This window comes from Anomaloglossus baeobatrachus, chromosome 5 (genome assembly GCF_048569485.1).
Source record: "Anomaloglossus baeobatrachus isolate aAnoBae1 chromosome 5, aAnoBae1.hap1, whole genome shotgun sequence".
In the NCBI taxonomy this organism is placed as follows: Eukaryota; Metazoa; Chordata; class Amphibia; order Anura; family Aromobatidae; genus Anomaloglossus; species Anomaloglossus baeobatrachus.
The window spans coordinates 187415708-187442313 of NC_134357.1; the positions used below are offsets into that span (position 1 = coordinate 187415708).

Sequence of the window (26606 nt, forward strand, 5' to 3'; positions counted from 1 at the left end):
ATTTTGGTTTGGGGCACTGATATGAATTATATACTGTATGTCTCTGCCTATGCAAACACATGTATGATTATACTGTAATTTGTCAGCCCCTCCTTTACTCATGTGATTTACTCTTTTTTATTAAAAAAAACCCCTTTTATTATTACCTTGATATAAATAAATAAAACATTCTTTATAAATATCTTTGCGGCTATATGTCTTGTGTGAATAGGTTTTTCATCAATATTAAAGGGAACCTGACTGATTACACATGTTGCCTGATCCCCAGTCACCATATATCAGACAATGGCTGGATGACACCAGACATGTATTTCTGACTCAGAAACGCTGCAGCATTTCATAGAAAACCTTACTTTAAAAGTGGACGAAGACAAAGCCAGATGAGAGAATAGTCAGATAAATGGGTTCCCTGTGACTTTTCCCTGTCCATTCGAGTGACAGGTCTTTGCTGTGTGCGTGTACTGGAAGACACCTATCATTCACTGCCGGGGACCTGCCTATCCTACTAAATTCCCATGTGGCTTGGTCCACTGTGTCTCTTAAAATATTGTTTTCTCTGATATACTACAGCATTTCAGGGTCAAATAGTCACTGGCTGTATGACGTCAGCCAGGTAGGATCCATGCTGCTTTTGGATCGGGCAGCATGTATAAGCTGTCAGGTTCCCTTTAGGTGATACAAATTAATATAAATTAATAATAATTTGACCCAATATTATTGTAATTAAATTGAGTTCAGCTGGTTGCTTTGTCACTCCTCACCTGTCAAGGGATCTCTTGTGGCTCCTTGATAAAATGTAATTGTTCACTCATGTATTAGAGCAATAATAACTTGCTGAGATTCCCATTTAAAGCATACAGTGGAATGCAAACGTTAGGGCACCCCCGGTCAAAATTAGTTATTGTGAACAGTTAAGCAAGTTGAAGATGAAGTGAACTCTAAAAGACAAAGTTAAAGATAACACATTTCCTTTGTATTTTAGAAAAAAAAAATATTGGGTCAATACAAAAGTTTGGGCATTCTGCATGGTCAGTACCTCTTTGCCAAGTATCACAGCTTGTAAATGATTTTGTAGCCAGCCAAGAGTCTTTCAAGTTTTGTTTGAGGGTTTTTCATCCATTTTTCTTTGGAAAAGTCTCTTCCAGTTCTGTGAAATTCCTGGGTTATCTTGCATGCACTTTTCTTTTGTGGTCTAGCCACAGATTTTCAATGATGTTCAGATCAGGGGACTTTGAGAACCATTCCTTCAGCTTGTGTCTTTTGAGGTAGTCTATTGTGGATTTTGACATGTTTTTAGGATCATTATCCAGATGGTGTTATGTTTACATCAAGAATTTGTTGAAATTTCATTGAATCCATTCTTCCCTCTTTCAGCGTAAAATGTTCCCCATGATTGATCCACCTCCAATGGTTGCCGAGATGTTCTTTTCCTGAAATTCTGTACCCTTTTTACTCCATGCATACCTTTGATCATTGTGGCCAAATAGTGCTGTTTTAACCTCATAGTTCCACAGGACTTGTTTCCAAAATGTATCAGGCTTGTTCAGATGTTCTTTTACATACGTCTGATGCTGAATTTTATGGTGAGGATGCAGGGGAGGTTTTCTTCTGTTGACTCTTCCATGAAGGTCATATTTGTGCAGGTGTCTCTGAACATTAGAACAATATAACACAACTCCAGAGTCTGCAAAATTTTCCTGAAGGTCTTTTGCAGTCATGTGGGGGTTATGATTTGCCTTTCTAGCAATCCTATGAGCAGTTCTCACTGAAATTTTGCTTGGTCTTCCAGATCCTATCTTGACCTCCACTGATCCTGTTAACTACAATTTCTTAATTACATTTTGAACTGAGGAAAGGGAAACTTGAAAGTGCATTGCTATCTTTTTATAGCCTTCTACTGCTTTGTGGGCTTTCACCATTTTCATTTTCAGAGTGCTAGGCAGCTATTTAAAAGAATCCATGGCTGCTGTTTTTCTTGGCGCAAGGATAGAGGAGGCTGGATTTTTATAACACTGTGAAATTTGCATCTCCTGAACCTCTCCTAATGATGATTGTGAATAAGCTATAACCTTAACAGGCTAATTAAGGTCTGAAACCTTAGTCAAAGCTATCTGAGCACAGAAATCTAGAAAGGGTGTCCCATTTTCCTTTTTGTAATTTTTCAAATGTAAAAGATGAAAATATATTTTTTTTTGCATGAAATACAAAGGAAATGTGTCATATTTAATAGTGATGGATGAACCCGAACTGTAAAGTTCAAGGTCCGTGCACGGACCCTGGACACAAACTAAACTGTGTTACTGTTTGGGTTTGTCCACCCAGATAAGAATAACATTTTTAAAAAGTTAAAAAGAAGCAAAATGGGGATTAGAGCAGGAAAGTTATACTTACCGAGTTTCCGTGCAGCTGTCACTCTGCTTCCGGGTCCGCTCACTAAAGCTTACAAAAATTCACTGCTTCCCCCTCATCATCTGTGATCATCATCCTCATCTGTAATTGGTTGCATCCAGATTGCCCGCGTGCCAGCATCTGTCATTGGTTGTGGAGTGCAAAAATTAAATACAGTAACAACTTGGAAAACATAGGTAAGGTCCCCCGTATTTTGATACCCAGCACAGATAAAGCAGGTAGACAGCCCATGTTGTTTTTTAAAATTATTTAAATAATTTTAAAAAACAGAGTGCGGTCCCCCGAATTTTAATACCTAGCCAAGAAAAAGTGGACAGCTGGGGGCTGGTATCATCAGGCTGAGGAACCCATGGTTATTGGGCCCTCCCTAGACTAAAAAAGCAGCCCACAGCTGTCCCTGAATTGGCACATCCAATCAGGGCCGCCATCAGGGTATTACTGGAACTCTTGTAGCGGGCCCGGTGAGCAGCAGGCAGAAGGGGGGGCCTGGAAACGCTGACAGGCCCCTCCCCTTTCATTCCTCTGCTCCCCGACGCAGGTGGCGTTGACAGTGTACTTCACAGGGCGGGCTGCTCATGCAGTGAGCAGGAGGTGGGGCCTGGACACGCTGACAGCCCGAGCCCCTCCCCTTTCATTTCTCTGCTCACCGGGCCCCATGGGCAGAGGGTGGGGGCGTTGCACTAACAGCACCTGCAGTCGCACAGGGGAACCAAGCAGGAGCGGGCCCCTAGAGCCTGAAAACGTACTGAATACGTCATAGCTCCCTGGTACTTAAGGACCCATGACGTACCCAGTACGTCATGGCGAGATCGTGGCCCCAGTGGCTGCGATCGCTGCAAATATCTTAGATTCGGGGAGGAGGGGCCCTCTGCCTGACCTCAGGAGGGGTGGTGTCTCCTCCCCGGACCTAAGGAGGCTATGATTGGCTGAGAGGCATTCGTCAGCCAATCACAGCCATTGTAATGTTCCAACCATTGAAAATGGCTAAAACATTAAAATCCAGCCCTGATCAGTGCAGCTGTAGCACCGATCATTGGCTGGAGCTGGGTGACCTCAGTTTCACCTACCCCCAGCTCTGATTGGACAGATCGGCCTTGTGACCGATCTCTCCAATCACTGTGGATCTGGGGCCGGTGACCACTCCCCTCAGCTTCACTCCACTCCGTGGAAGGTGAGGGGAGCGATCGGTAAGTTTAAAGACACTGTCTCCTTTCAGCCGCCGCCATTGCCCCAGCCCCCACCCTTCAGCTGCCGGCTGCAGCAGTCACTGCCCCCTGATCCAGCAGCACTGAACCCATCTGCTGCATCCCCTCCATCTGCCACCCCCTCCCCCATCAGACACTGCCCCCCTCCCTCATCTGCTGCCCCTCCCCCACCTCTCACCTTCCTCCATCTGCTGTGATCTCCCCACCTGCTGTGATATCCCCACCTTCTGTGACCCCACCCCCACCTGCTGTGACCCCACCCCCACCTGCTGTGACCCCCCACCTGCTGTGACCCCCCTACCTGCTGTGACCCCACCCCCACCTGCTGTGACCCCCCACCACCTGCTGTGACCCCCCACCTGCTGTGACCCCCCACCTGCTGTGATCCCCCCACCTGCTGTGATCCCCCCACCTGCTGTGATCCCCCCACCTGCTGTGAGACCCCCACCTGCTGTGAGACCCCCCCACCTGCTGTGAGACCCCCCACCGTCTATCTGTCCCTCTGTCTATCCATCCCTCTGTCCATCTGTCCCTCTGTCCATCTGCCCCTCTGTCCATCCGTCCCTCTGTCCATCCATCCCGCTGTCCATGGGTCCCGCTGTCCCTCCGTCCCTCCGTCCCTCCGTCCCTCCGTCCCTCTGTCCCTCTGTCCCTCCGTCCCTCCGTCCCTCCATCCCTCTGTCCATCCGTCCCTCTGTCCCTCTGTCCCTCCGTCCCTCCGTCCCTGGAAGGCCCCGGGCAGGATGATGAGAAGAGTAGTGCCCATTGGCGGCGAAGCGCGAGGCGACGGCAATCAAAAGGCTGAATCAGCTGCTGTGTTTCCAGCCGTGATGGGCCCCAGCTGATCCCGGATCCGTTGGAGGTTAGAACCGGTACGGTGGTCGATATGCCCTTCCTTCTTGCGCCTTTACAGATGGATCCCCGTGGCCTGATGCTGCTTAGGGATCCCGGTTCGTGTAGTGTTAGCTCCTGTCCCGTGTGTAGGTGACGCGGGGTCGCTGTAGGGCTTGACTGTAATCACGACTCCAGAGCCTATGTGGCACTGTGCTCTGAGATCTCGTGGTGGTCAGAGGGACTTGCAATCCTCCTGTCCTGCAGATTCTGGTGATACAAGGTGAAGTCTGTTCCACTTTAAGGCTCTGCACCCTGAACTGCGCCGGTCCCACTCCTGTTCTCTCCTGCTGGAGAACACTCTAACTGTTGTGTAAGCTCCTAACTCCTCCTGGTGGCTGCTCCTCCCCCGGTTCCCTGTCACTAGTGGGTGGCCGCCCCCCATGTTTGATGACTAGCTTAAGACCCGACCCTAGCCTGGACCCCAATGGGGAGGGCAACCTGGTTGTGTATATGAGTTTGTGTTGTGGAACTGATACCGACCTCCTCTGGATCCAGGATGAGTACTGCACCTTAAGTGAGGTGCAGTACCATGTGGTGACTGAAGCCACAGGGGCGCCACATATCCATCTATCTATCTATCTATCTATCTAGCCATCTATCTATGATTCTATCTATCTATCTATCTATCTGCTGAAAGAGCCTTAAAGGGAATCTGTCAGCAGGTTTTTGCTCCCCCATCTGAGAGCAGCATAAAGTAGAAACAGATATCCTGATTCCAGCGGTGTGTCACTTACTGGGCTGTTTGCTTTCATTGTGATAAAATCCATGTTTTCTCTGCTGCAGATCTAGCAGTTATACAGAGCTCATGAATATGCTGGACTACCTGCAGCATGACAAGTAGCCCTGTAATGATAATCTAATGCTGATTAACCAGTGATGTTATCAAAACTATACTAAGCAGCCCAATAAGTTACAATCGCTGGAATCAGGATCTCTTCCCCTATGTTATGCTGCGCTCAGATTATGTGTTAAAAACCTGGTGACAGATTCCCTTTGAAGGAGTTGTTAGGTCTAAATCCACAAGTCTGCATTATCACAATTTGGACCTGGGAGCAGTGTGACAGCCATGCAGAGACTCAGTAAGTATAATTGTCCTGCTGTAATCCCTGTTTTGCTTCCTTTTGCAGACCCCTAGCCCTTACTAACACCATTTTACAGCACACATTTTCAGGTCCCCATAGACTTATATCGGGTTTGTTCGGGTTTGGGCTCATGTTCGGGTTTAAGTCTGGTAGTGAACCAGACTTTTTTTTTTTTTAAAGTCCACCCAAACCCGGCAAACCCGAACATTTGTAATTTTGCCCATTTCCAATCTTTAACTTTATATTTTAGAGATCATTTCATCTTCAACTTGCTTAACTGTTCAAAATAATAGTCATTTTGGACTGGGTGGCCCAAACCTTTGCATGTCACCATATGTTAATATATTGGGCTTTCAGTAGAGAATATCTTTGTGTGAGAGAGACGATTGCTGGCAGGCTTTCTATTCTTGTGTGCAGACGTGCAGGTATGGTTGGCATTGGCAGCGATCAAACATAAAACACTTATTTTTTTTATTTTATATGCAAGTTTTTCTTTATGTAAATAGCTGTAGATTAGACAGAGGCTTGACTGCTCTAGAGTATTTGTGTAATAAGCATGTTTTTAAAAAACAAAATCTCTGATCTCTTAGCACTCTGTGTCAGCTGATCAAGTAATCTATTAAGATTTATTAGCCATCTTTAATTAAAACATACAGTTACTGTAGAACAAATTCACACCACCCTGTACCTGGCTTGAGGTAGTGAAGGAGAGAAGTGCACAGAATTTGCACGTACCAAGTGCCCATAAATCATGCACTGTTTTTTGCAATAATTGGCATTGTCTGTGAGATGTAATCAGTGTGGAGATACCCCCTTTAATTATTCTGCCCTGGAGGGCTGCTGTGTATCCTGTCTGTTGCTGAGCCTGTTTTTATTCTTTTCCTTTCATTTTACGTTATGTGTCTTGTGAATTGTCATGACACAGATACATAGTTACTTAGGTTGAAAAAGACCTAGGTCCATCTAGTTCAACCTTCCTCCACCAATTCTACATTTTCTCACTAAATCATTTATAACTGACAATGCTGTGTGTACTAAGGAAATCATCCAGCCCTTTTTTAAAAGCTGTTATACACTGTGTGCAGAATTATTAGGTAAATGAGTATTTTGATCACATGATACTTTTTATACATGTTGTCCTACTCCAAGCTGTATAGGCTTGAGAGCCAACTACCAATTAAGTAAATCAGGTGATGTGAATCTCTGTAATGAGGAGGGGTGTGGTGTAATGACATCAACACCCTATATTATTATTATTTATTATTATAGCGCCGGTTGGCGCTATAATAATTGGTCGGTGGTTGACCTCCACCTTGCTATGCACCCCAATTTGGGATGTATTCCATCTGTCTGGATTTTGGCGGTTGGTGACTGTTCACATTAAGTCATCAGGCTTTGTCCACAGGCTATTTACTTCATGCAGCATTTGCTTGGACCTGTCCCGCCCACAGCCATGACTCAGTCATGGGTACGGGATTGAAATAGACCAGGTGAGTGCTGCTAAGAGCAGTTCTACTATTCATATGTGAGGCCGTATGGCACATTTTATAAAAATATTTTAGTGTAGGACTGCTTCAAATGAGATTTGCCGTGACGTGGCGAAGCAGCTCAAGAAATTGCAATTTTTTGCCAAAAATCTCAAAATTTTTTTTATAATAAGTACAGTTTGGAATGTTTAGTGCTGTAGTGCACATTTGGTGCTGGCTTTTTGTTTTTTCTTCATTGAATTGGTCGGTGGTTGACCTCCACCTTGCTATGCACCCCAATTTGGGATGTATTCCATCTGTCTGGATTTTGGCGGTTGGTGACTGTTCACATTAAGTCATCAGGCTTTGTCCGCAGGCTATTTACTTCATGCAGCATTTGCTTGGACCTGTCCCGCCCACAGCCATGACTCAGTCATGGGTACGGGATTGAAATAGACCAGGTGAGTGCTGCTAAGAGCAGTTCTACTATTCATATGTGAGGCCGTATGGCACATTTTATAAAAATATTTTAGTGTAGGACTGCTTCAAATGAGATTTGCCGTGACGTGGCGAAGCAGCTCAAGAAATTGCAATTTTTTGCCAAAAATCTCAAAATTTTTTTATAATAAGTACAGTTTGGAATGTTTAGTGCTGTAGTGCACATTTGGTGCTGGCTTTTTGTTTTTTCTTCATTGAATTGGTCGGTGGTTGACCTCCACCTTGCTATGCACCCCAATTTGGGATGTATTCCATCTGTCTGGATTTTGGCGGTTGGTGACTGTTCACATTAAGTCATCAGGCTTTGTCCACAGGCTATTTACTTCATGCAGCATTTGCTTGGACCTGTCCCGCCCACAGCCATGACTCAGTCATGGGTACGGGATTGAAATAGACCAGGTGAGTGCTGCTAAGAGCAGTTCTACTATTCATATGTGAGGCCGTATGGCACATTTTATAAAAATATTTTAGTGTAGGACTGCTTCAAATGAGATTTGCCGTGACGTGGCGAAGCAGCTCAAGAAATTGCAATTTTTTGCCAAAAATCTCAAAATTTTTTTTATAATAAGTACAGTTTGGAATGTTTAGTGCTGTAGTGCACATTTGGTGCTGGCTTTTTGTTTTTTCTTCATTGAATTGGTCGGTGGTTGACCTCCACCTTGCTATGCACCCCAATTTGGGATGTATTCCATCTGTCTGGATTTTGGCGGTTGGTGACTGTTCACATTAAGTCATCAGGCTTTGTCCACAGGCTATTTACTTCATGCAGCATTTGCTTGGACCTGTCCCGCCCACAGCCATGACTCAGTCATGGGTACGGGATTGAAATAGACCAGGTGAGTGCTGCTAAGAGCAGTTCTACTATTCATATGTGAGGCCGTATGGCACATTTTATAAAAATATTTTAGTGTAGGACTGCTTCAAATGAGATTTGCCGTGACGTGGCGAAGCAGCTCAAGAAATTGCAATTTTTTGCCAAAAATCTCAAAAAATTTTTTATAATAAGTACAGTTTGGAATGTTTAGTGCTGTAGTGCACATTTGGTGCTGGCTTTTTGTTTTTTCTTCATTGAATTGGTCGGTGGTTGACCTCCACCTTGCTATGCACCCCAATTTGGGATGTATTCCATCTGTCTGGATTTTGGCGGTTGGTGACTGTTCACATTAAGTCATCAGGCTTTGTCCGCAGGCTATTTACTTCATGCAGCATTTGCTTGGACCTGTCCCGCCCACAGCCATGACTCAGTCATGGGTACGGGATTGAAATAGACCAGGTGAGTGCTGCTAAGAGCAGTTCTACTATTCATATGTGAGGCCGTATGGCACATTTTATAAAAATATTTTAGTGTAGGACTGCTTCAAATGAGATTTGCCGTGACGTGGCGAAGCAGCTCAAGAAATTGCAATTTTTTGCCAAAAATCTCAAAATTTTTTTTATAATAAGTACAGTTTGGAATGTTTAGTGCTGTAGTGCACATTTGGTGCTGGCTTTTTGTTTTTTCTTCATTGAATTGGTCGGTGGTTGACCTCCACCTTGCTATGCACCCCAATTTGGGATGTATTCCATCTGTCTGGATTTTGGCGGTTGGTGACTGTTCACATTAAGTCATCAGGCTTTGTCCGCAGGCTATTTACTTCATGCAGCATTTGCTTGGACCTGTCCCGCCCACAGCCATGACTCAGTCATGGGTACGGGATTGAAATAGACCAGGTGAGTGCTGCTAAGAGCAGTTCTACTATTCATATGTGAGGCCGTATGGCACATTTTATAAAAATATTTTAGTGTAGGACTGCTTCAAATGAGATTTGCCGTGACGTGGCGAAGCAGCTCAAGAAATTGCAATTTTTTGCCAAAAATCTCAAAATTTTTTTATAATAAGTACAGTTTGGAATGTTTAGTGCTGTAGTGCACATTTGGTGCTGGCTTTTTGTTTTTTCTTCATTGAATTGGTCGGTGGTTGACCTCCACCTTGCTATGCACCCCAATTTGGGATGTATTCCATCTGTCTGGATTTTGGCGGTTGGTGACTGTTCACATTAAGTCATCAGGCTTTGTCCACAGGCTATTTACTTCATGCAGCATTTGCTTGGACCTGTCCCGCCCACAGCCATGACTCAGTCATGGGTACGGGATTGAAATAGACCAGGTGAGTGCTGCTAAGAGCAGTTCTACTATTCATATGTGAGGCCGTATGGCACATTTTATAAAAATATTTTAGTGTAGGACTGCTTCAAATGAGATTTGCCGTGACGTGGCGAAGCAGCTCAAGAAATTGCAATTTTTTGCCAAAAATCTCAAAAAATTTTTTATAATAAGTACAGTTTGGAATGTTTAGTGCTGTAGTGCACATTTGGTGCTGGCTTTTTGTTTTTTCTTCATTGAATTGGTCGGTGGTTGACCTCCACCTTGCTATGCACCCCAATTTGGGATGTATTCCATCTGTCTGGATTTTGGCGGTTGGTGACTGTTCACATTAAGTCATCAGGCTTTGTCCGCAGGCTATTTACTTCATGCAGCATTTGCTTGGACCTGTCCCGCCCACAGCCATGACTCAGTCATGGGTACGGGATTGAAATAGACCAGGTGAGTGCTGCTAAGAGCAGTTCTACTATTCATATGTGAGGCCGTATGGCACATTTTATAAAAATATTTTAGTGTAGGACTGCTTCAAATGAGATTTGCCGTGACGTGGCGAAGCAGCTCAAGAAATTGCAATTTTTTGCCAAAAATCTCAAAATTTTTTTTATAATAAGTACAGTTTGGAATGTTTAGTGCTGTAGTGCACATTTGGTGCTGGCTTTTTGTTTTTTCTTCATTGAATTGGTCGGTGGTTGACCTCCACCTTGCTATGCACCCCAATTTGGGATGTATTCCATCTGTCTGGATTTTGGCGGTTGGTGACTGTTCACATTAAGTCATCAGGCTTTGTCCGCAGGCTATTTACTTCATGCAGCATTTGCTTGGACCTGTCCCGCCCACAGCCATGACTCAGTCATGGGTACGGGATTGAAATAGACCAGGTGAGTGCTGCTAAGAGCAGTTCTACTATTCATATGTGAGGCCGTATGGCACATTTTATAAAAATATTTTAGTGTAGGACTGCTTCAAATGAGATTTGCCGTGACGTGGCGAAGCAGCTCAAGAAATTGCAATTTTTTGCCAAAAATCTCAAAAAATTTTTTATAATAAGTACAGTTTGGAATGTTTAGTGCTGTAGTGCACATTTGGTGCTGGCTTTTTGTTTTTTCTTCATTGAATTGGTCGGTGGTTGACCTCCACCTTGCTATGCACCCCAATTTGGGATGTATTCCATCTGTCTGGATTTTGGCGGTTGGTGACTGTTCACATTAAGTCATCAGGCTTTGTCCGCAGGCTATTTACTTCATGCAGCATTTGCTTGGACCTGTCCCGCCCACAGCCATGACTCAGTCATGGGTACGGGATTGAAATAGACCAGGTGAGTGCTGCTAAGAGCAGTTCTACTATTCATATGTGAGGCCGTATGGCACATTTTATAAAAATATTTTAGTGTAGGACTGCTTCAAATGAGATTTGCCGTGACGTGGCGAAGCAGCTCAAGAAATTGCAATTTTTTGCCAAAAATCTCAAAATTTTTTTTATAATAAGTACAGTTTGGAATGTTTAGTGCTGTAGTGCACATTTGGTGCTGGCTTTTTGTTTTTTCTTCATTGAATTGGTCGGTGGTTGACCTCCACCTTGCTATGCACCCCAATTTGGGATGTATTCCATCTGTCTGGATTTTGGCGGTTGGTGACTGTTCACATTAAGTCATCAGGCTTTGTCCGCAGGCTATTTACTTCATGCAGCATTTGCTTGGACCTGTCCCGCCCACAGCCATGACTCAGTCATGGGTACGGGATTGAAATAGACCAGGTGAGTGCTGCTAAGAGCAGTTCTACTATTCATATGTGAGGCCGTATGGCACATTTTATAAAAATATTTTAGTGTAGGACTGCTTCAAATGAGATTTGCCGTGACGTGGCGAAGCAGCTCAAGAAATTGCAATTTTTTGCCAAAAATCTCAAAATTTTTTTATAATAAGTACAGTTTGGAATGTTTAGTGCTGTAGTGCACATTTGGTGCTGGCTTTTTGTTTTTTCTTCATTGAATTGGTCGGTGGTTGACCTCCACCTTGCTATGCACCCCAATTTGGGATGTATTCCATCTGTCTGGATTTTGGCGGTTGGTGACTGTTCACATTAAGTCATCAGGCTTTGTCCACAGGCTATTTACTTCATGCAGCATTTGCTTGGACCTGTCCCGCCCACAGCCATGACTCAGTCATGGGTACGGGATTGAAATAGACCAGGTGAGTGCTGCTAAGAGCAGTTCTACTATTCATATGTGAGGCCGTATGGCACATTTTATAAAAATATTTTAGTGTAGGACTGCTTCAAATGAGATTTGCCGTGACGTGGCGAAGCAGCTCAAGAAATTGCAATTTTTTGCCAAAAATCTCAAAATTTTTTTTATAATAAGTACAGTTTGGAATGTTTAGTGCTGTAGTGCACATTTGGTGCTGGCTTTTTGTTTTTTCTTCATTGAATTGGTCGGTGGTTGACCTCCACCTTGCTATGCACCCCAATTTGGGATGTATTCCATCTGTCTGGATTTTGGCGGTTGGTGACTGTTCACATTAAGTCATCAGGCTTTGTCCGCAGGCTATTTACTTCATGCAGCATTTGCTTGGACCTGTCCCGCCCACAGCCATGACTCAGTCATGGGTACGGGATTGAAATAGACCAGGTGAGTGCTGCTAAGAGCAGTTCTACTATTCATATGTGAGGCCGTATGGCACATTTTATAAAAATATTTTAGTGTAGGACTGCTTCAAATGAGATTTGCCGTGACGTGGCGAAGCAGCTCAAGAAATTGCAATTTTTTGCCAAAAATCTCAAAATTTTTTTATAATAAGTACAGTTTGGAATGTTTAGTGCTGTAGTGCACATTTGGTGCTGGCTTTTTGTTTTTTCTTCATTGAATTGGTCGGTGGTTGACCTCCACCTTGCTATGCACCCCAATTTGGGATGTATTCCATCTGTCTGGATTTTGGCGGTTGGTGACTGTTCACATTAAGTCATCAGGCTTTGTCCACAGGCTATTTACTTCATGCAGCATTTGCTTGGACCTGTCCCGCCCACAGCCATGACTCAGTCATGGGTACGGGATTGAAATAGACCAGGTGAGTGCTGCTAAGAGCAGTTCTACTATTCATATGTGAGGCCGTATGGCACATTTTATAAAAATATTTTAGTGTAGGACTGCTTCAAATGAGATTTGCCGTGACGTGGCGAAGCAGCTCAAGAAATTGCAATTTTTTGCCAAAAATCTCAAAATTTTTTTTATAATAAGTACAGTTTGGAATGTTTAGTGCTGTAGTGCACATTTGGTGCTGGCTTTTTGTTTTTTCTTCATTGAATTGGTCGGTGGTTGACCTCCACCTTGCTATGCACCCCAATTTGGGATGTATTCCATCTGTCTGGATTTTGGCGGTTGGTGACTGTTCACATTAAGTCATCAGGCTTTGTCCACAGGCTATTTACTTCATGCAGCATTTGCTTGGACCTGTCCCGCCCACAGCCATGACTCAGTCATGGGTACGGGATTGAAATAGACCAGGTGAGTGCTGCTAAGAGCAGTTCTACTATTCATATGTGAGGCCGTATGGCACATTTTATAAAAATATTTTAGTGTAGGACTGCTTCAAATGAGATTTGCCGTGACGTGGCGAAGCAGCTCAAGAAATTGCAATTTTTTGCCAAAAATCTCAAAAATTTTTTTATAATAAGTACAGTTTGGAATGTTTAGTGCTGTAGTGCACATTTGGTGCTGGCTTTTTGTTTTTTCTTCATTGAATTGGTCGGTGGTTGACCTCCACCTTGCTATGCACCCCAATTTGGGATGTATTCCATCTGTCTGGATTTTGGCGGTTGGTGACTGTTCACATTAAGTCATCAGGCTTTGTCCACAGGCTATTTACTTCATGCAGCATTTGCTTGGACCTGTCCCGCCCACAGCCATGACTCAGTCATGGGTACGGGATTGAAATAGACTAGGTGAGTGCTGCTAAGAGCAGTTCTACTATTCATATGTGAGGCCGTATGGCACATTTTATAAAAATATTTTAGTGTAGGACTGCTTCAAATGAGATTTGCCGTGACGTGGCGAAGCAGCTCAAGAAATTGCAATTTTTTGCCAAAAATCTCAAAATTTTTTTTATAATAAGTACAGTTTGGAATGTTTAGTGCTGTAGTGCACATTTGGTGCTGGCTTTTTGTTTTTTCTTCATTGAATTGGTCGGTGGTTGACCTCCACCTTGCTATGCACCCCAATTTGGGATGTATTCCATCTGTCTGGATTTTGGCGGTTGGTGACTGTTCACATTAAGTCATCAGGCTTTGTCCACAGGCTATTTACTTCATGCAGCATTTGCTTGGACCTGTCCCGCCCACAGCCATGACTCAGTCATGGGTACGGGATTGAAATAGACCAGGTGAGTGCTGCTAAGAGCAGTTCTACTATTCATATGTGAGGCCGTATGGCACATTTTATAAAAATATTTTAGTGTAGGACTGCTTCAAATGAGATTTGCCGTGACGTGGCGAAGCAGCTCAAGAAATTGCAATTTTTTGCCAAAAATCTCAAAAATTTTTTTATAATAAGTACAGTTTGGAATGTTTAGTGCTGTAGTGCACATTTGGTGCTGGCTTTTTGTTTTTTCTTCATTGAATTGGTCGGTGGTTGACCTCCACCTTGCTATGCACCCCAATTTGGGATGTATTCCATCTGTCTGGATTTTGGCGGTTGGTGACTGTTCACATTAAGTCATCAGGCTTTGTCCACAGGCTATTTACTTCATGCAGCATTTGCTTGGACCTGTCCCGCCCACAGCCATGACTCAGTCATGGGTACGGGATTGAAATAGACTAGGTGAGTGCTGCTAAGAGCAGTTCTACTATTCATATGTGAGGCCGTATGGCACATTTTATAAAAATATTTTAGTGTAGGACTGCTTCAAATGAGATTTGCCGTGACGTGGCGAAGCAGCTCAAGAAATTGCAATTTTTTGCCAAAAATCTCAAAATTTTTTTTATAATAAGTACAGTTTGGAATGTTTAGTGCTGTAGTGCACATTTGGTGCTGGCTTTTTGTTTTTTATTATTTATTATTATAGCGCCATTTATTCCATGGCGCTTTACAAGTGAAATATAAGGTGTGCTTAATTATTAGGCAACTTCCTTTCCTTTGGCAAAATGGGTCAGAAGAGACATTTGACGGGCTCTGAAAAGTCCAAAATTGTGAGATGTCTTGGAGAGGCATGCAGCAATCTTGAAGTTGCCAAACAGGGTCGCAAGAAGCGTGTTGGGCAAAAAAGACGTAAAATAACTGCCCATGAATTGAGGAAAATCAAGCGTGAAACTGCCAAGATGCTATTTGCCACCAGTTTGGCCATATTTCAGAGCTGCAATGTTACTGGAGTATCAAAAAGCACAAGGTGTGCTATACTCAGGGACATGACCAAGGTAAGGAAGGCTGAAAAACGACCACCTTTGAACAAGAAACATAAGATAAAACGTCAAGACTGGGCCAAGAAATATCTTAAGACTGATTTTTCAAAGGTTTTATGGACTGATGAAATGAGAGTGACTCTTGATGGGTCAGATGAATGGGCCAGAGGTTGGAACAGTATAGGTCAGAGAGCTCCACTCCGACTCAGATACCAGCAAGGTGGAGGTGGGGTACTGGTATGAGCTGGTATCATCAAAGATGAACTCGGGACCTTTTCGGGTTGAGGATGGAGTGAAGCTCAACTTCCAGACCTACTGCCAGTTTCTAGAAGACAACTTCTTCAAGCAGTAGTTTGGGAAGAAGTCGGTATCGTTCAAGAAAAACATGATTTTCTACAATACTCTATCACATGCACCCAACTACTCCACAGCGTGGCTGGCCAGTAAAGGTCTAAAAGATGAAAAAATAATGACATGGCCCCCTTGTTCACCTGATCTGAACCCCATAAAGAACCTGTGGACCCTCATAAAATGTAAGATCTACAGGGAGGGAAAACAGTACACCTCTCGGAACAGTGTCTGGGAGGCTGTGGTGGCTGCTGCATGCAATGTTGATCATAAACAGATCAAGCAACTGACAGAATCTATGGATGGTAGGCTGTTGAGTGTCATCATAAAGAAAGGTGGCTAATTGGTCACTAATTTTTTTTTTTTTAATGTCAGAAATGTTTGTCTAAATTTTGTGCAGTTATATTGGTTTACCTGGTGAAAATAAACAAGTGAGGTGGGAATATATTTGGTTTTTATTAAGTCACCTAATAATTCTGCACAGTAATAGTTACTTGCAAAAACAGATATCCTCCTAAGATAGCCAAATCTAAAAAAAACTACCCCAACTCCCAAAAATATTAAGCTTTAATATTTATGAGTCTTTTGGGTTCATTGAGAACATAGTTGTTGATCAATAATAAAAAAAATCCTCTAAAATACAACTTGCCTAATAATTCTGCACACGGTGTAGTATCTGCCATTACTACCTCTTGTAGTACGGCATTCCACAGTCTGACTGCTCTAACAGTAAAGAACCCTTTCTATCTAACTGCTGGAATCGCCTTTCTTCCACTCGTAGTGAGTGCCCCCTGGTCCTTAGTATTGTCATTGGAAGGAATAAGTCATGAGCTAGTCCTTTATATGGACCACACATGTATTTATACATCTAAATGAGATCTCCTCTGAGACATCTGTTTTCTAAGCTAAACAAATCCAACTTTTCCAACCTCTCACCATATGGTAGGCCTTCCATTCCTTGCAATAATCTAGTTGCCCGCCTTTGAACTGGCTCTAAAGTCCCCTTTACACACTGAGTCTTTCTAGTGATCCCACCCACCAACGATCTCGACCTGGCCGGGATCGCTGGAAAGTCTCTAACAGTCGCTGGTGAGCTGTCAAACAGGCAGATCTGGCCAACGACGCAGCAGCAATACGGACCTGCAGAACGACCTAGCTGGAAAGGAAACGCTAGCACACCTATGGGCTGGGTCGCTAACGATGACGTTGTAGCGGTGCCAAACACACGAATACATGCTGCACAGCGGGAAACAAAGGACCATCCTGAACAATTTGTAGCGATCAGCGACCTCACAGCGGGGGCCAGGTCGCTGATGCGTGTCACAAACTGCAATGTCACTGGGGAGGTTGCTATTACGTCACAAAACTGGTGACGTTACAGTGATTTTGCTAGCGATGTTGCATTGTGTAAAGGGGCCTTAACTTCTGAATATACTTTTAAAATGTGGAGCCCAGTTGATAGGTGTTATCTGGGACTATTACATTTTTTTTACTATGAGCCTAAGAGCTAACAGGTAGGTAGTTGTTAACTACCTGCTTTTTGTGCCCAGCACCAATCTGTGCAATTCAGTGGCTTCTGCTGACATCCCACTGATAGAGCGATAACTTCTCTTCCATTTTGCTATGTTGATGAAACGAGACTGCCAACGTCATGCTAATCGCTAGCTCCCAGCTGCCAATCAGAATGATGTTGACAAAGAAGCTCGAAAGAGGAAGAGCTTTAGGCCTAAGACACACAGCACGAAAATCGGAGAGAGTGGAATGCGATAACACATCGCATTCCACTCGGACCAATATTACTCTATGTGCCAGCACCCATGAGCAATTATTTTCTCAGCCCTAATGGGACTGAAAAAACAGTTGCTGCATGCTTCAGGTGCAATGCGATCCTCTTTTTCTCGCACCCATTCAAGTCTATGGGGTGAGAGAAATATCGCACTACACTCGCATTACACCGGTGTAATGCGAGTGCAGAGCTAGAATGGCAATAGCCGGCAACGGAGGAGAGAGGGAGATAAATCCCTCCCTCTCCTCCTCAGCGCCGGTCCTCTCCTCCTCAGTGCTGGCCCGCCGCTCCTCAGTGCCGGACCGCCCCTTACAGCTGTGGTCTGATCGCATGATTGGACCTTAGTCACAATGACACTCGCATGACACTCGGCTCCCGCTGTGCTGCCAGCATGAGCCGAGTGTCATGTGAGGATCGTATTAGTCCCCGTGTGGCCCCGGCCTTACAGTTTTCATAGAGAAGCGTAATCACTGGCTGGAGCGGTGACCACTCTGAGCCACTGTCGGGCAGAATAGATAAGTAGTTAGTAATTACCCTCCTGTAGGGTTCTCAGGACCATAGTAACAAAAAAAAAGTCCTTTACAATGCCTTTAAATTCAGATGTGGCCACTTCGGCCTTTACTGGCTCAAAGTGTAGAGTACTATGATTGCTAAGCACGGTGCCTGTATGTTTCTCAAAAGTCCCTTTTTTTTAAAAAAAATAAAAATAAAAAAATCTGCCGCCTTCTCTCTCCAGACACCTTGTGCCATTTTTATTCTGATAATTATAATTTATTGTATTATATGAGATATGAGAGTATGTATAAGTACAGATGACCACATACAACTTGAATGTGACGAAACGGTATAATCACTATAAGGATATTACAATTGTCTACAGTCAGTTACAGACAATATACTGTGACAACTGAGATTGATTAAGGGTCAGTGAATATAGTCAATAGGGGAGTCAGTCTTTTAAATCTTCAAGAAGAACTTCTTTCTGTACAGAATGTAGGACACAAAGACCCAGATGGAGGTGCCCAAAACATCTTGACCAAGAAACTCATAATGCGATGTCCAGTTCTTCACCTCCCAGTTAAATGGAAAATATGAACCCAGAAGCGAATGTCCAACATAGACGAAGATTGAGTTCATTCCTAAATGGAGTAAAGCAGAATGAATAAAATACCTTCTGGTTATTATTTAGCACCAATTCTCACTGTTCCTTTTTGTACATTTCATTTAGTTAATCCTAACCATACACATCAAATGATGACCAACGAGACTGCTGTTGGCTGTAATCAGCTCTTTATTCCATACGCATCTAAGGTCAGCAAACAACAGCCAAGAATTCCAACGTGTTACTTTATGTTTTGTTAGAAAATAGCTTGCCCTTCATTTTAAAAAAATGGTCGGTCACAAAATCAAAATCTGTAATTTCTGCAACTTTTTCCCTTTCGTTATGGCTTTCTTTAGGTAGTTTCCACATTTCTAGGAAATCTTTGGTTGTGTGCAATGATCACAAAATCAATATGGACCTTTCCAAATTCTCACGACCACTGGTGGAAAGGAGCCCCTTCTTCAATATCAGCAAGATACTGGGCCCAAAAGTTGGCTTTGAGTTAACACAGAATAGTTCCATCTACTTGAACAATACATAAATGAACTTGGGATTACCAAATCAGTGGCTTGCATAGTAAGGACTTTTTGGTTGGCAGAAGCCGGACAGTACAGTAACGTGTCTCATTCTGGTGGATGCTATATGTTATGAAGACTAATGTTTGGAAATTTTGAACTGAAAAGTACAGGCACATGCCCATGACAGCAACAGAATAGGAGGCCATTGATGGAGCATATGGTAATTCATAAATATGTGTACAAGGATGGTCTTTATTGGACTGATGATTACACTTGGTTACTTGCCTATATAATATAGACGTTGAGTTTTCTACCAGATTTTGCTTGTAATCTACAGTTCCTACAGCCCTAGTGTCAGTCTGGTATTAATAGTGTCTCTGAGATCTGTGTAAATAAAGCTATAACCTCTGGTCTATTCCAATACACAGAGGAAAACAAGGAAAAATATATGGACATGTGTGAGTGTGAGCCAATTCTGGCCTGATATTGTGCCTTGAGAGAAACTGAAATGTAGTAGATCCTTCCTCTATTTATTATGCAACCCTGCCGAGTGACACTTCATCTGAGGCCACAATGTCAGCACCCTATGGCACCATGTGGTGGAAGAAGGGACTCCAGAAACCATAGGTCTCTTTTGTTAATGTGTCAGTGTCACTGTGCACTGAAAAGGCTGAACTTCACAGGCCAACAATCCTCTTCTGTCTTCCTGTCTGTTTATGCAGTGACTACATGTGGTTAATGTGGCCGGGGAGGAAATACAAACACTTGGAATTAGAACGTGAGTTCTGTGGGTCAGGCATTTATTTTACTACAGTGACATAATGAAATAGTAAGTGCGTGATAAGATATTATACCTGGATAGATGAATGGCTGTCCTCCCCACCAGTGTCGCACATCAATCACGTAAAACATCAGCCCCAGTAAAAGGAAGGAGAAGCAGCTGAGTGCTGTGATGAAGGACAGAGACCTGGAAATGTGCAGAAGGATAAAGTCATGTATCTAAGGATCAATTTGTCCTGAGCACCTTCTTATTTTTACCAAAATTGAAGCCATGCTGAACTGACAAGATGCAGTAATGAGGTAAGTAAAGAAATGCGGCAGTTTATGACATGCTCTGTCTTCTGTGAAGCCGCTTCTTATTATTCACAATGTCATATCAAGCGATTTATCTTCCAATCCTTGGAAAATGGCCACTAATCTCTCTGGCTTCTGTATGCCCTCTGCTAATGCAAAATATTATCAAGAGGGCAGGAGGTCGAGTTTCTGTTAACAAGTCATTGACTTCAACGCAACAGATATTTTAGAGACTATGGTAGTCTGCTGCCATTTCACATCTATACATCTCTTGCCCCTTATTCTATAATGACCTGTAAGCAGTATCAGATGCAATTTATGAGAGCCCAGTTAAAGCAGTGATTCTTCAGCCTATGTTGGACCAATACATGCCCTTATTCAATTGGATTGTAATCTTTGTTCTTATCATTGCACTCACAGGCCATATCGCTGGTAAGGTCAAAGAGATCATTTTTGAATCTACATAAATGTTATACAGCCTAATGTTAAGTGATTGACTCCAGGATTCAGGTAAGGTTGTGTGATGCCCTGGACTAGCCAGGTAGTCAGAGACATAACATCACACACACACCCTCCCCTCGATAGTTAACACCAGTCAAACAAAATCCTTGTTCCCTCCCTCCAGGGTCTGATGTCCACACCAGGTGGGGCGGAGCCAGGCGGTTGGCCCCACCCACCGAGGAGTACACAGGCCTGGAGGCGGAAAAAGAGACAGTTTAAGTTTGGAGGTGAAAGTGAGAGGACAGAAACTGCTAGTGTCTGGGTCGGAGCCCAGGCACTGTCAGCAAGGTCGGCAGATGGTGGTGGCCATCTGCAGGAGCTAGTAAACCTCTGCGGAACCATAGGGCCGGGGTCGGGCGGTGGCCTGCCGATACTGAACCGGGGAGCGGAGTGAAGCTAAGCACAAAGGCAGGGCCATCGGACCCCGACTAGGCTTGGAGCCGCCGACAACGGTCAAATCCGAGAGTGACTGGAACCCCAGGGGTTTCCTAACACCTAAGACCCGACAGAAGGCAACAGTCCACACCATGAGGATACACAGCCACCGCCATAGGCTAGAGATCCAAGGGCCAGCACCTGCGGGCAAAACGGGCTCCCTTGGTACCTATATGCCGGGGAGTGGACTAACGTTGGGAAACCATCGGAGTGAACACATTCTACACAGGTGCAGGGAAAGACAGCCACTATCAACCTGTCCGGGGAGAGCAAAGACACTGCAGCCGGCTACATGACCCATCCATCCAGCCGTTTGGTTTACCAGAGACTATGAATTTGTGCCTGAGTGAGTACCACAGTGCCATCCGGCACCGCGTCGCGCTGCCCCTGCAACCCTGCACCCCAGCCATCCAGCCTCTCCGTTCCACAACCGGGCCCCGGGATCACCAACCCCTACCCACGGAGGGGACAACATCCTAGCTGCTCCCTGCCATCGCTCCCGGGATCCCCGTCACCAGCAGCGGTGGTGCCCATTATCACTACGACCCGTGGGTGGCGTCATGAACTATCTCCCAAAACAAACCACCCTCTTTTTCACTCGTGGGCGTGGAGCGCTGCTCGAGTCCCCGGGTCCGAACCCACTGCTCGAGCCACCGAGCAGCAGCAGCAGCCCGGACCTGAGCTTAGCAAGCGCGGCCCCTCCGCCCATGACAACTTGGCGTCACGAACAGGATAGAACCAATCTACCTACCGGTAGAAGTGCGCCTTGCAGTCCCTGCCGGCAGCGTCCGGCCGAAAAATTTGAAGTTCCGCCATCTTTGGCGCGAAGATTGCCCGCTCGAGCGTCTTCCCCGAGCAGGGAAGGCGCGAAATTGAAGCCCCGCCCCCTGAAGAAGGAAGTGCTAGAAAGAACCAAGGTGGAGCAGGTGAAGAATGGTGGCATGTAACTAGCGCCGCAGAGTGCAGGGATGCCAGGACTCTGCCGAAACCCGTTCCTGGACCCAGCAGCAAGATGTGCCAGGAGCTACAGGCCACAGTCCACTCCATAATGGCGGAGTGGATGTCAGAGATGAAGGGCCTGGTTGCAACCGTGCGGGCATGTGAAGTGGAAGGTGGTCTCCGAGGAGCGGGTAAGCGACCCACGCCCCTATGTCACCGAGGGAATGGCCGCTGCGGCTGAGGGGCCCGGCCTGCTGCCATCCACCACGCCACCTCCCTCACTGCCCATGCCCGCGGCCAACCCCCCGACCGACCCGTTACCCCTGTCACCGGTAGTGGAGCCCGCAGCATCTGAGGGAGAGGGCCCAGACCTGGGGCCCCCGGGCCTTACCTTTGTCACCGCTCTGGCACCCGTCCCAGCTTCCATCCCGGCTGCGACGGAGATGACGACGGCCCCAGCAGTCCGCCCGGCCGCAACGGAGGCGATCTTCGACCCCAAGCCAGCACTGCAAGTCCCGATGCCCGCTCCCAGACACCCGGCCTCGGCTGAGGCACGGCGGGGATGTAGCTGTCGAGCGGCAGAACAGGCCACGTCACAGCGGGGTCCCTCGTTATCAAAGGTGCCGGTTGTAGCCGGCACGGAGGGATTCCAGCTGGGCCTATCCCCCACACAAGTTGACCCGGAGCAGGTTGAAGATGCTCCATGCTGGGAGCGGCAGCTACGGCAGCTGCGCCACGAGATCGCTGTTTAAAGAGAAGAGTGTTAAGAGGTAGCGGCTCCCGGCTACCATGTTAAAGTCCCCGTTGGGACCTACAGTTATTTTATGGCAGCGAGAAATGAAGGAAAGCGATCCAGCTGAGTGACCAGGTGATTTATTCAGTGCAGTACAGACATGGCATAGTTGTGGTTAACGCGTTTCTGGCTTAGCGCCCTTAATCATAACATAGGGTTGTTATGATTAAGGGTGTTAAGCCAGAAATGCGTTAACCACAACTATGCCATGTCTGTACTGCACTGAATAAATCACCTGGTCACTCAGCTGGATCGCTTTCCTTCATTTCTCATTGCTGCGGCCAGGGCAGGGCCGGATCCGTGTTTGAAGTCAGACGTGGGTGAGCTGGATTCCATTACACATTTTATGGCAGCGCTGAGCTGTTGAAGCGCCCGTCCCCATGGGGACTTTATGTGTTCCCACTAACTGTTACACCTTGTGGCTTTCCTGTAGCAAGGAATGAGGTGGTCCCCCATTCCTTGTCTGCCACGAACCCTCCTGCTCAGCAGCGCCGAAGGTCTGGGAGACTGCACGGTCTGCAGGAGTAGCCTCCTCAGAGACGCAGTGGAAGGGTGACACCTAGTGGTTCTTCCCTTGCAAAGAATGGAGCGGTCTCCCATCCCTTGCCTACCACGGGCCCTCCTGCTCAGCATCACAGAGGGTCTGAGAGGTTGCACAGTGTGCAAAGGATGGATGCTCAGGGAAGCAGCAAGACTTCCCTTATCTCTGAACATTGTGAAACCGAGGATCCCACCTTTATGACCCAGAGGCAGGAAGATGAGCATGTGCCCCACGTGACGTCTTCTCACTGATATCACACGGCCCGATAACGAGGCTGGTGATGTGCTGAATCCTGATTGGGTCACTCCCATCTCGCGCCCACCCTTGGGTGGAGCTACGCCTCCTTAAAAGCTCCCCCTGCCTTCATGGCGGTGCGCAACTGTCCTTCTATGTTTGGATGTCTGGCAGTGTGCTGCCACGCCACTGTACAGACGTCATTGTCTTTTGTGGGCTTTGCCCTTGCTGCTCAGGCAGCACCTGGTTTGCAGGTCTTGGCCCTGCCTTGCTGCTCTGGCAGTATTCCGTTTAGCAGGCTGTGTTCCTGTCCCAGGTGAGCTCCTTGAGTCTCTGTTGGACTCGCCTGTTTCTGAAGCACACGTGCGTGGGCACCTCTGTGCTACCCTCGTGCCATATTCCTGTGACTCCCGCTGGCACACGTGCATAGGCACCTCTGTGCATCCCCGTGCAAAAGGTACACCGAACGAGAAGCCCCGAGTCATACAACCCTCACTGGTTAGGGCGGACCGGTGTACATAGATCGTCTGTGACATTCCAGACGATCACTAGTAGCAACCCGCTCACTCTTTCCTGACCATAGCAGTGGTCCCTTACACCGCACAGTGGACCTTGACCGGCGGAAGCTGTCCATTTCCCATCTTGGCACGCTTCCCCGGGTCCCCCTCGTAACAACTAACCCCCTTCTAGAGACAAGGCCGAGAACTTGCAGGCCAACCACGAACTTGTGGTCTTGTAAATAATTTGCTGGGTTTTGTTCCGTTACTGCCTCCGGAGAGGTGGATTGGAGGAAGGACCAGCAGCAGAGCAGGCTGGGGTCCGGTCACCACCAGGACCGGTGGCCATCCTCCGGGGGTCAGGGGTCCCCCTGGACGTGGGGTCCCCTGAAATGACAGCCGGGTGCGAGACACCGTACCCGTTCCCGCTTGGGTGACCTGGAACCGAGTTCCTGCTTCCGGACTGGGGAAGAGGGGTGCTGCCCATTTCTTAGGGGCAGCATCAAGGTGTAGATTGCTTGGGTGCGGAAGTGGAGGAACATGAACCTGTCCGTTATTATTAAAAATGTTTTTCATATGTTTGCAACGTTTAAGTGCTGAGCCTCCCGTAAGAGAAGAATCAAAAATATGCTTATGTTTAAATGTTTCCCATGTTAAATTTCTATTTTGCAGAAAAATAAAACCGGTGATGGACGGGCAGCCCGCGGACGGTCTGCATTTCACCAAGGGGCAATGTGACGCCCTGGACTAGCCAGGTAGTCACAGACATAACATCACACACACATACACTCCCCTGGATAGTTAACACCAGTCAAACAAAATACTTGTTGCCTCCCTCCAGGGTCTGATGTCCACACCAGGTGGGGCAGAGCCAGGTGGTTGGCCCCACCCACCGAGGAGTACACAGGCCTGGAGACGGGAAAAGAGACAGTTTAAGTTTGGAGGTGAAAGTGAGAGGACAGAAACTGCTAGTGTCTGGGTCGGAGCCCAGGCACTGTCAGCAAGGTCGGCAGACGGTGGTGGCCATCTGCAGGAGTTAGTGGACCTCTGCGGAACCGTAGGGCCAGGGTTGGGTGGTGGCCCGCCGGTACCAAACCGGGGAGCGGAGTGAAGCTAAGCACAAAGGCAGGGCCATCGGACCCCGACTAGGCTTGGAGCCGCCGACAACGGTCAAATCCGAGAGTGACCGGAACCCCATGGGTTTCCTAACACCCAAGACCCGACAGAAGGCAACAGTCCACGCCGTGAGGATTCGCAGCCACCGCCATAGGCTAGAGATCCAAGGGCCAGCTCCTGTGGGCAAAACGGGCTCCCTCGGTACCTATACGCCGAGGAGCGGACTACCGTTGGGAAACCATCGGAGTCAACACATTCTACACAGGTGCAGGGAAAGACAGCCACCATCAACCTGTCCGGGGAGAGCAAAGACACTGCAGCCGGCTGCGGGACCCGTCTATCCAGCCGTTTGGTTTACCAGAGACTCTGTGAATTTGTGCCTGAATGAGTACCACAGTGCCATCCAGCACCGGGTCGTGCTGCTGAGGGGACAACATCCTAGCTGCTCCCTGCCATCGCTCCTGGGATCCCCGTCACCAGCAGCAGTGGTGCCCATTATCACCACGACTCGTGGGTGGCGTCACGAACTATCTCCCAAAACAAACCACCCCCTTTTTCACTCGTGGGCAAGGAGCGCTGCTCGAGTCCCTGGGTCCGGCCCACCGCTCAAGCCACCGAGCAGCAGCAGCAGCCGCGGACCCAAGCGTAGCGAACGCGGCCCTTCCGCCCGCGACAGTTTTCTTTGCTCTTTTGCCAATTTTCTACTACTAAGATAGACTAGTCTGATTCTGTCTGTAAGTTACAATTACAGCTAAAAACATCTTAAAGAACCAATGGACATTGAGTTTCTTGCAAGAAATAGTGAGATAAAAGAATGAACAGTCCTAATATTAATAGTAATCACAAATGGCTTTAGGGGAACATGTTACTAGATTCATGCTGCTCAAACCGGGAACTATGGGAAGAGATGTGACTAGATCGGCACCATTCCCGGCTAGCTTCTCATGCCCTGCTCCATGTACAAACATGGGAGAGACCTGTCAATCAAAGGAGATGCCGGCTAGGGGTCACAACTAAATAGCAATATCTCTCCTTATAGTGCTTGGCCGACTCTTCAAACTCAGTTTTCTCTGAAATGCTGTGGCAATTACACAGTCAGGCTTCGATTTATGCCGCCTGTGGTTTGGGCAGCATGTATCTAGTGACAGGTTCCCTTCAGTATATACTGGATCTATAGCAAGTGCAACAATACCCAATTGTTACCCTTAAAATATTGTCCCATGTGGGGCTTCACTTACTATAAGAGATAACTGTTCACAAATAAAACATATATGCCCGGACTCAAAAAGACTGAATTGGTGCCATAATATTACAGTAATACCGCCATTAGCAAGCTATAGATCACCAACATATAGATTACACAGTCTATAGTCTAAGCTGCACTTGTTTCTTTCATCTATAGATTGCTGGCAGCACCTTTGGGACACTGCATGGAATACGAAATTCTTCTAGCTCTTGTCCTTCTTAAGCAATTAACTCATATTTATTTCAATAACGTCCAAAGATCAATAATTCAGAATGCAAATACGGTACAGACCATGCCCCACTCCCCTAATCTGTTACTTGTTGAATGATTTTCTGTGTTGCTGTAAAACAAAGGGATGGAAAGAATATACAAGTAAGAACTAGAGGTGCGTCA

The 26606-nt window shown here is 46.0% G+C and overlaps 1 protein-coding gene across 1 annotated transcript in view; it reads right to left on the minus strand.

Annotated features, from left to right (window-relative positions):
- Positions 1–17954: 17954 nt before the first annotated feature.
- The window catches only part of LOC142311037 (heparan-alpha-glucosaminide N-acetyltransferase-like), a 1039195-nt gene continuing 1030543 nt past the window's right edge, over positions 17955–26606 (minus strand). The window contains exons 17-18 of the mRNA XM_075349039.1: positions 19692–19804; positions 17955–18356 (exon numbers count right to left, since the gene is read on the minus strand). Of these exons, the coding sequence (XP_075205154.1) occupies positions 18175–18356; positions 19692–19804 (295 nt within the window). The 3' untranslated portion in view covers positions 17955–18174. The remainder of the gene's footprint in view (positions 18357–19691; positions 19805–26606) is intronic.